The sequence below is a fragment of the Nicotiana attenuata genome, chromosome 3 (genome assembly GCF_001879085.1).
Source record: "Nicotiana attenuata strain UT chromosome 3, NIATTr2, whole genome shotgun sequence".
Lineage (NCBI taxonomy): Eukaryota > Viridiplantae > Streptophyta > Magnoliopsida > Solanales > Solanaceae > Nicotiana > Nicotiana attenuata.
In genome coordinates, this window is record NC_031991.1 from 48,645,718 (window position 1) to 48,656,120 (window position 10,403).

A 10,403-nucleotide genomic window follows, 5' to 3' on the forward strand; every position below is an offset into this window, starting at 1 on the left:
ACTTTAAGCTTGTTGGTTATAAGGTGCATGTATTCAACGTTAGATGCATGGTGTATTTCACCTATAGATACCTATATATTCTAATCATTTTGTGCAAGCCAAGTTATGAAATAGAATAATCTCTTCCTTCGCCACTTTTCTGAAAAGTGTTTCGGTGTTGTCTTACTCTCCAACCTTTTAACACTTCACACTATTTATTGAAAATTTAAAGACGAAAAGTGGAATAAAACAAGTAAATCTTCTTTCATAATTGCTGGATTTTCTCTAAAACTGTTGGCCACTTTTTAATCTACGCTCCTCATCACTGATAAATAGGTGGATTTGTATGTCCTTTTTGGCCTGGCTTTGATGACTGTTCTGAATTAATGGTTCTTGCTGTTCTAGCAATATTTCCTACTATTCCACGTGTGAAGTTTTTGAAGTGACACACAACCACATCTTCACATTTCATAGACAATTCCCAAACAGAAGCAGGTGGCAAAAAACAACAAACTAAAATGAAAAATGCATAGTCAATGTGTCAGCCAGGTGCCAGAACCTATTTCCTTTTAGATGTTTTTTTCTCTTCACTTATCTTTTATCCTTTTTCTCGCTAATGTATAGTACTTTATTCTAGCTTTAAAGAAAGTTTTATGCGTAGACAACTTTAGCTAGGAACATTAGTCAATCTAAATTCTTGTAGATTATTTTTAGACTCCGTTTAAACTATTCACCACACCCAACTTTCCACCAGACTATAATACTTGTACAAGTAAAAATAGTGAAAGTATGCATTAGTCGCCATACCTATCCTCACCATAAAGGATGAAAATATGTGTCAAATTTCTACTACTCTTGGTAAATGAGAACACTTTTTGGTAACCATCTTAATAGATAAGTTAAAGATCAGGGGAGTTAAAAAGAAAAGTATTATATTCTGCTTTAATGAGTCTTTTGGTTGTGGTTGTTGATCGAGAAAGAGAATAGTGAACTAACTTTAGAATCTAATCTTGATATGGAGACCAAAAAAATGTCATACTATTCTTTATTTATTCTATGGAGGCATTATTTTCCTTCTCAAGAGCTTTAACACTATATATCCACTCTCCTTGTGACAAAATATCACCACTAGATATATTCTCAGTACAATGTATCCTTCTTGAACTATGTAGAATAGGACAAAGATGAAAAATTCCTGATACAATATTCCCAGAGTTACTTTTGTTAAAGTCTGATAAAGGAAAGATTTTCCAAAAGTGATTATGACATAGTAGTAATTTTTTTTTGACTAACATCAAGTTCTGTCCCTTTAATTGATTCTATTTCTTGGATTCCCCTCAAACGACGCAGCTTTTATTCACACTTATTACAAGACTCATTCTTGCCAATAGAGAATCAAGATTCGACCTTTTTCATATTCATAAGCACACAACAATATTTTTTGGAATAGTGATATTCTATTCAATGATAAGGGGAAGTGGAAGAGCTACAGGACAATCCTACAATGGGATTGTAAGAAGAATGGTAAGTCTTCCTCGTAATATTATGGGTGGATTTTCAAGAGTAATGGATCAAGGAATGGACCTAATGGGAATAGGAGGAAGAAGAAATCAACACCAATTACCACATCCAAATTTCCCCTACCAACACCCTTATGAATTTCCTTTTCAAGATCCATTTGATTTCCCTACACAAAATTACCCACATGACCATTTAAATGTCCAAGAAGAATGGGCATTTTTGACAAGTTTTGAGCAGCAATATGGTACTGAACATCCCTTTTTCTATGCCTGTCGGTTCATGGATGCACTAAAGATAGCCAAAGATGAGCATAAGTTCTTGTTTGTGTACCTTCACTCCCCACAACACCCTTTCACCCCTTGTTTCTGCAGTGAGACTTTGTGTTGTGAGGTTGTGGTAGAGTTTCTTGATGCTAATTATGTATGTTGGGGTGAACTTGCTGATAGAGGGGAAGGTTTGCAGATGGCTACAACTCTAAAAGCTTCAAGCTTTCCTTTTTGTGCCCTTGTGGCTCCTGCTCCTGGAGATAGCATAGCTGTGCTGCAACAGGTTACTTGGAGTTTATTATTTTGCCATTTCATTCTTTTTCTTACTGCATTGTCCACTAATTTATAAAAATATTATGTCAAACCTTACAAATAAAAATATAAAGGAGACACAACTCCAAGAAGGGAAACTTTGGCGCAACAGTAAGAGTTGTTCCCGTGTGACTAGGATATCAAAGCTTCAAATTTTGGAAGCAACCCTTTGTAGAAAGGCAAGGTAAGGCCGCATATAATAAACCTAACCTAATGTGGTCCAACCATTCCCCGGAGGACCCCGTGCATAGCAGGAATTTAGTTGCTCCCTCGGCAAACTGGGATAAATTTGAGACAAAAGATCTCGATTCAAGATAAATTCATGAGGAAGTGGTAGCTCTTTAGGATCTACTCCAGCGTTTAGAAATTGAATGTGAAGCGATATCGTACTAAACGAAACGACTTTCACTTTCCATAACAAAAATGAAAGAAAGTCAACCTATTCCCGAAGTTGCCGTCATTTTCTCTACATGTATCAGGCTGCCCTTTAGACACAACTCCAGAAAAGCATGAATAAAAGTTTTCCATGCTTCCGGATTGGTGAAATAAGACTTAGATTTCTACTATAAGACTCATTATGCAAATAAAACATTTCAAATACAATTCAGGGAAAGCACCTAAACATATTGTAGGAGGCAAAACTTTGGGAAGTAATAATATTGTGTTGCAAAACCTACTACCAGGCACTCTTCTGAGATTTGTGGTCACAATGTATTAATTCTGAATAAGCTATTAGCCTGTTGTATTACATGACTTAGCACTGAACAAAACTACTGGTATTCAGTTTAGTGATCAAGTTTTTTGAAGTAGGGGAAAGTGTAGATGGTGTACTTAATCTTTCTTTTGACTTCCTTTTGAATAGTTGGAGGGTCCAGTCTCCCCAGCTGAATTGGTGGAGATATTACAAAGAACAATGGAAGAACAAGGGTTGGCTTTTGGAAGTGGAAGGGCCAAAGAGCAAGAAAAGTTAAGGGCAGATCGCCGACTGAGGGAAGAACAAGATGTAGCTTACATTGCATCTCTTCAGATTGATCAGGTCCATTTCTGTTTATTTATATTACTTGCTCTATATTTCTTTTTATCAAGAGGAAGCTGGATATCAAATCAAGTTCCTTTACATTTCAGGAGAAAGAGAGACTCGAGAACATAATGCCCTTACGACGAAATTCAAAACCAGAACATGCCCCAAATAAATCAAATCAAGAGAAACCGAAACAACATCCAACACAGTCTCAATCCAGTAAGCAAAAAGAAGCTACCTCTGCCATAGCAACTATGCAAAACCCTACACTATCCCAATCTAGCAAGAAGAAAGAAGCTACTTTTGCCAAAGCAACAATGCAAAACCCTGCACTATCCAAATCTAGTAAGAACAAAGAGTCTACCAATGCAAGTGCTGGGCGAAATGCTCAAATAACTCAGGTAACTTGTACAGCACTATATTTCTTGATGTTGCGCTACTGTAAGTTCTATACATCTACGCTCTAAAAATATTTACACAAAGGAAATAACAAGTGACCTAGAATAAATGGTATGTAACATGTTATAACTTATAACAGGTTGAGTTACTGTAATATTAGTGTATATAACATAAATCCATTGCATACTGTACCTGGTGCGAATACTCAATTTTCGTGTTAAATTTGTGCAGATTGCAATTCGGTTTCCAAATGGAGAGAGGAGAGAGCATAGTTTCTCATCTACAGACAAGATTCAAGCAATTTTTAGGTACATTGATTCACTGGGGTTGCCTGGAGTTGGGAATTACAGATTGATATCAAACTTTCCAAGGAAAGTGTATGGTGTAGATCAAATGGGAGTGACACTCAAAGATGCAGGCCTTCATCCTAAAGCAAGCCTCTTCCTGGAACTTATTTGAAGTTATAAGCATGAAAACATTTTTATATGATGCCCCTGCACCAAGCCTTATATATATGACTATACTTTTGCAACTAATATATTATGATTAGTACGTTTTATTATGATACGTCGTTTGACTCTATGTGTTGGTTAGTTAAGGTTAGTGAGTTGAGGTACTTGGGAAATACAATGCTATACATTTTAAATTTGTTCACTTACTTGAAACGATTTTTACATAATTGTTTAAAATTAGGGTAGTATGATAATATGATTATTTGTTGTTATAAAGTCGTAGCTCTTTTAATAACCAAACTCCTTCAAAGTATATGTGTTTACCTTCAAAATCGGATAACAATTGAATTTATACGTGGTTTTAAGGATACATGATATAACTCAAATTAAGTAAACAAATTAATATTGAAATTGATGATAAATGCAAACCACACAAATGATAAGAACTAGAATTGATCAGTATATTGCTTTCTTTGTGCCTGTTACAGTGTCCTACAAATGATCAACATCCCCCTTTATATAGTAGGAGTGTCCTACTCTTGGTATAATTCTATACAAGGTAAAAATTCTCGTGATATGCTAATTAATCGGCCTTTTCTTGATACGTGCCGAGATTTCCGCCGTGATCTTCGACTGATTGCGGATATTTCGGCCTTCCGTTATTTGGCTCGGCAAGTTCCCCTCCATCTTGTTCGGTCTCAGGGTCACGAGCTCGACGATTTAATTTTGCGTCTTGGTTCGATATAACCCGAGCTCGAGCTTTGACCTGCCATGTTTCAGCCTCGATTGGTCACTCAATAGGAGAACCCGATTTCGACTGTATACAGATAGTCCCCTCGTTTTTTGGAAGAAGATGATGAGAAATGATATGAACTTCCGAACCTCGCTTCGATAGATCATGACGTAAGCGACAAAAGGTAACTGAAACGTCTCGTCGGTCCAGTCTCCAAGGCATTAAATGTGTGTCAGTTTTCGGTCGGCTACTACTGATTTTGAATCATCATTAGCAAACTAAAAATACCCCAACTTTCATTTATTCAAACTTTATGTTCAAAGCTTCTTCTACTCTTGTTCTTTAAGAATCTCTTCACTCTCTTACTTTTGTACCCAGATTTCTTGAACCTTTTGCAACCACTAAGCGCACTTTCTTAATTTTCTTTTCTTCATTTCTGCTTTAAAATGGAGAAAACTTCTAAGACTGTTCCACAGAAAGAGACGGCCTCTTCATCACGGCCTGCCGGCGACGGGACTGCGGTAAAACCACACCCTGAAGAGTTCGTTCCTGGAGGGTGCTCGACCTGTGCTGATTTCAAGATTGAAAAAACTTCCTCGGTACCAGGTCGATGCAAGCCGTTCTCGAGATATATATGTTCGATCACCGATGATCTCCTCTCCATGGTCAAAGAGGATTGTAATTGGGCCGTGGTGCCCTCGCCTCAGGAAGCAATTACTACCCACGTGGGCTTTTTTAAGTGTTTACACTTACCCTTTCACGTTGGGTCCCTTAGACCCGATCACTGTTGCCTTCTGCAAGAGGTATGAAGTGACCCTCGATCAAATTCATCCCTCTTTCTGGAGGATAGTAATTCTTCTCCGCTTTTTTGTAAGCAAAATCGAGGGGTGTCCTTTCACCCTCGATCACCTCATGCGTCTGTATAGTCCCCGACTCTATCGAGGGGGATTAATAAAACATACTCGCCAGGCCAATAGGGCCCCGTTCTCGAGTATAGATGAGGATCGGGACCGAGGCTGGATGGGCCAATTCGTTTGAGTGAAGACCTCGGACTTGATCCCCGTTGAGGACATGTCATTTCCAGATAAATGGAACATGAAGCGTAATTATAACTTTGCCTTAAAGATTTATTTATTGTTTCTCCCCTTCCCCCCCCCCCCCTTCTTACCGGTGTTTTTGTGGTGCAGTTGTGGCTTGGATGCCGGATGCAGTTCCTCGACTCAAGGAGTGGGTCGAGGACCTTGTGTCACAGAGACCATATGCCGAGCGCGCATGGTGCGAACTATCTATGGGTCGCTGTGAGGCCCATAATCATGGTAAGTTTTCTTTTCTGATTTAATAATATTTGTTTTCCTCCTTGCGCTGTCGAATTCTTATCGGTTCTGTTTTCTTTTGTAGGTCTCTCCAAAGATGTTGCTATGAGGCCTTCATCCGGTGATGAGGATGTGCCTGTTGAGTCCCCTACTCCGAGGCAGGGTGATGAGAAGAAAAGGAAAAGGGCCCCGAGTTCTCCGAACTTGGAAAAGAAGAAACCAAAGAGTAGGCCAGCGGGTAAACCGAAGGGAAGCACCGGCACTCTATCATCGGACTTAGTGCACCGGCTAAGGGATGAGTCCGAAGAAGAAGAAGAGAAATCTAAGCTGGTGGCCCGTATGTGGGCAGGTGTCTTGATACAAGAGGACTCCGAACCAGCGGGTGTTGAAACTGAACCATCTCGACTTGAGCAGGTCGATGGGAGAACTTTAGCTGAAGCTCCCAAACCAGAAGGGTGTGAGGCCACTCCGCCTCGAGATGGGGAGGCCAATAATGTGGTCGGTTTTTCCCGGACAACGAATAATGTTCCGAAAGGCATACCCGGAGTGATAGACCTCGTTGGTTCGTCTTTATTATTTTCTGAGTCTATGGTTGCCGATGCTCAGGCGCTGAAAGAACGATCCACCGAAGAGCCACAAGAGGCGGAAGACACCTTTAACAACTTCTTCGATGGCGTAGAATCTACCGCTACGGAGGATGTCACCGAGTTGGGTGACATGCCGTTGTCGAAGAAGATTCCATCTAGTGGACCTGCCTCGAGCCCAAAATTAGTCAATCAATTCCCAGCCCCGAGTTTAAATCCTGATCGGAAACGGTCAATTGTTATGTCCATCCCCGAAGATGCCCGAGTTCTTTCTGCCCCTGTGGGAGTGGCCAGTTATCTTCGGTGCTTGGTGACCGAGGAGGATTAGGCCAAGATGAACAAGGTGGAAGTGCCTTGTTTGTTCAACGAAGCCCAACAAGCATTAAATCGGGTAACCCATATACCTTTTAAAATTTCTAGTGTGTACTTAGATTATTTTATAGATGTTGTAACTCATTTTCCTATGTTTGCAAGCTTCGTTACTCCACCATGAAACATTCCTCCGCTACCGGGAGAAGCTGGCCCAATATAAGGCCAAGGTTCGAGGGCTCACTGAGAAGAGATATGCTTACAAACTTCTCAGTAAGCAAAGAGAAGGGGAGACTAAGGGCCTCCAAGCTGAGTTGGAGGTGGCTCGGAAAGATCATGCCGACCTGGCTGAGCAGGTAAGAAGAATTTTTGAAGTTAGTGACGATGAATCGGACGTGGTGAACTAATGGTCCGAACCCGCAAATCTAACAGAAGGTCGAAAAAATCGGGCAGTTCCGGGAAGAGGTATGCGGTGAAGGCTGAGGCCGAAGAATGGAAAAGGAACATGGGTCGCCTAGCCTCTGAAAAGAAGACCGCCCGATCCTAGTTGGCTTCGGCTGAGGTCCAGCTCCGAGGTATAAAGGAGAAGTCCTTGGCGCAGGAAATTGAGGAGCTCCAGTCCCAGCTGAATTTGGCCATCTCTGATCGAGAAAATTTGGCCACAGAGCTTGAAGCGGTTAAATCGGAGGCAAAAGTAGTTAAGACCAAGGCTGATGAGGTGGTGGCCGTTTATAAGGCCGATGCCGAGGCAGCTCAAGTTCGAGAAAAAGATATCACCGAGCATACTAAGTGGCAATCTCGAAGGGAGGACCTTGAGGAAATCCATGCTCGAGGTTTCGACCTACCGGCTGAGATCGAGAACGCCAAGGAACTCGAGGCTGAGGCTAAAAAGTTGGCTTATCCCGAGGATGACAATGACTCCAAAGGCTTAAGCGAGTCCGAATGCGGGGAAGATCCTGAGGGTGTTGCTGCCTACAATAAGGATCAGGCCACTTAGGCCTTTAGATGTTTTTATTTTTTGCTTTTTTGCATTTTTTAGGCCGTTTTGGCTGTTGTAGATTTTTTGTATTGGGCCATTTGACCTTTGTAAAAAGATTATTGGATAAATATATATATGAAGGCTTTTTTTTCCTTTCGACTTTCAAATTTTTCCTTTGCTTTATTACTTGCATTCACAAGGCCGTAATGCCTTAGCATAAAATAACTTAGGTTATGTTTGAAAGCTCAAACAAACCTCGCCATTACATTACTCTGTTTTAAGGCATCTTGGGGGTTCGGTGTCATCGGAAACTTTCTCCCAAAGTAAGTGATTCAAATTATAGTTTACCAAGGGTAGCCTTTGGAACCGGTTATGAAAAATTTTCTTTTTTGAAGGCCTATCTTTGTTACGGGTCTCGGACGTCTCCGAGTCGTGTTAATATGGCCGTAGCCTTTTAGTATGGGATTCTCCCAGTGGACTTATTTTCCCGAGTTACCCGATCTTGCCCAAGATAGCAGTTTCCGAGTGGAGATGGTCGTGGCCTTTAAAATTAGGGGGTTGCCTGATAGGTCTTATGCCCCTGAGATCTAGTGGCTTGGGCCGCCCGAGTTAATTTTCGGACGACAGTCCCCGAGTGAGGAAGTGATCATTCGAACTCTGGTTATAGGCGGCCCTTGAGCTCGTTACCTTTAGGATATTGGAAGCATGAAATTCTTTAAGGGATGTAAAGAAGAAATTTTTAAAACACAAGATGATTACAAGGAAGAGACTTCTCTTTGTTCTTGTGTAAGGTAGTAACATATGTATATATGCTTTGTGTTAGGGTTCGATCAACCTATGTGGTCACGGTTCGTTTGATCGTTTGGCCCTTACAATACATCCTACCGATCGATACATTTCAGCTTCGAAGTTTCTTTCCTTGCTAACGTCGGCATCTGATTAGTAGGGATTTTAACCTATTATTTGCTCTCTTTTACTTGTATTTTGGGCCCAAAATGCGTGAAGCAATTCCCAGAAACTAATATAATGTGCTTGCTTGCAGGAATTGTTGTTCAAAATGAGCCAAAGGAGTCATAATCAACTCATAAAAGAGTCAAAACTTGAACAAAAACCAAGACTAGGCCAAGAGATCTGAAACGCGGACCGCACAAATATTGTGCGGCCGCGGAAGCCACAACGCGGCTGCGATCAGAAATACGTGATCCACGTAAGGGAGATTCAGAGAGTTGCATTTCAGGCTAAATGATGAACGCGGACCGCACCAGAAATGTGTGGCCGCGAAAGTCTCTCCACGGCTGCGATGGAAATTATGCGGACCGCGGTGCATGAAGTTCAAAGAGCTCACAACTTGAGCAAAAGAAAGAAGTGCGGTCCGCGTCAGAATTGTGCAGCCGCAGAAGTCCCCTATGCTATCGCGATTGAAATTATCCGATCCGCAAAACTCAGCTCAACCTAGATCCAGATTTGAAGAATGCGGACTGCGATCAGAATTACGCGGCCGCGGAAGCAAGAATGCGATCGCGCTTAGAATTACGTGGCCGCACAACCTCCGCAGGGGTATTTTTGTCCGAAAATTTTACCTTAGTATAAATAGAACTTTTTGTCATTTTTAGGTTATGTTATGTATTAGAGGAGCACCTGAGACGGCTAACTTTACTACTTTTGAAAATTTTGTACTAGATTCATCTTTTAACATTAGATTTTCATCTTTTAATCTAGTATTATGAATTTTATCTTCTTTTTATCTTTAATTTCTGTTATTTCCATGAGTAGCTAAACCCATAGCTAGGGTTTTGACCCAACCCTAGTGTAGGTATTTGATGGGTATTGAATTTTAGGGCTTGAATGTGTATGGGTTAGTGATATTTAGCCTAGTTCTTGCTAGAACTATAGAATTAGTGGTTGCAAACACTGATTCATGCCTTTATGACTTAGTCTCTATTTGAGAAGGAGGGACTAAGTCTAGGAAAATTAGGCTAACAAGGAATTTGGATGAACTCAAGAAATTAATAGCCCCAACTAAAGGGTTAAACCTAGAGATAGTAATACCCGACTTGAGCTAATATCACTTGAATTGCATGAATACCCATTTGGACTTGAGAAAGCCAAATTAGGCAAAATCACTCAAACTTTCGAGAGGTATAGAGTGAGTACCCCGGTGTGATAGCTATATTACGACCCCAACTAATCATATGATTGCCCTAGATTCTTGCTACCCGTTAGATATCCACCTAGGTAGAAGTCACTACCCTATTCCCTTTAAACCCTTGAAAATGAACAACAAAAATATTATACTTAGTTTCAAATATAACATACAATAGAATAGCATTAGAAGCAAAATCAAACCAAACATTTGTAGAAGTGTAATTAAGAGCAAAACCCGCATCTAGACTTAGATATAAACCTAACTCCAAACAAATTAACTCTTTGTGGATTCGATCCCGACCTAGTTGGGTAAAACTGCATCGACCACTCTCACTACTCAATAGTAGTGCAGGCTTGGACCCGATCAGCATCCGAGGGTAATGCCCCCCC

At 40.7% G+C, this 10,403-nt stretch overlaps 1 protein-coding gene across 1 annotated transcript; it reads left to right on the plus strand.

Annotated features, from left to right (window-relative positions):
* Positions 1,055-4,152, plus strand: LOC109223698 (plant UBX domain-containing protein 10-like). Its single transcript, XM_019388097.1, has 4 exons — positions 1,055-2,049; positions 2,941-3,114; positions 3,204-3,500; positions 3,730-4,152. Exons 1-4 carry the CDS (start codon positions 1,444-1,446, stop codon positions 3,955-3,957), a joined length of 1,305 nt encoding a protein of 434 aa, XP_019243642.1. The 5' UTR covers positions 1,055-1,443; the 3' UTR covers positions 3,958-4,152.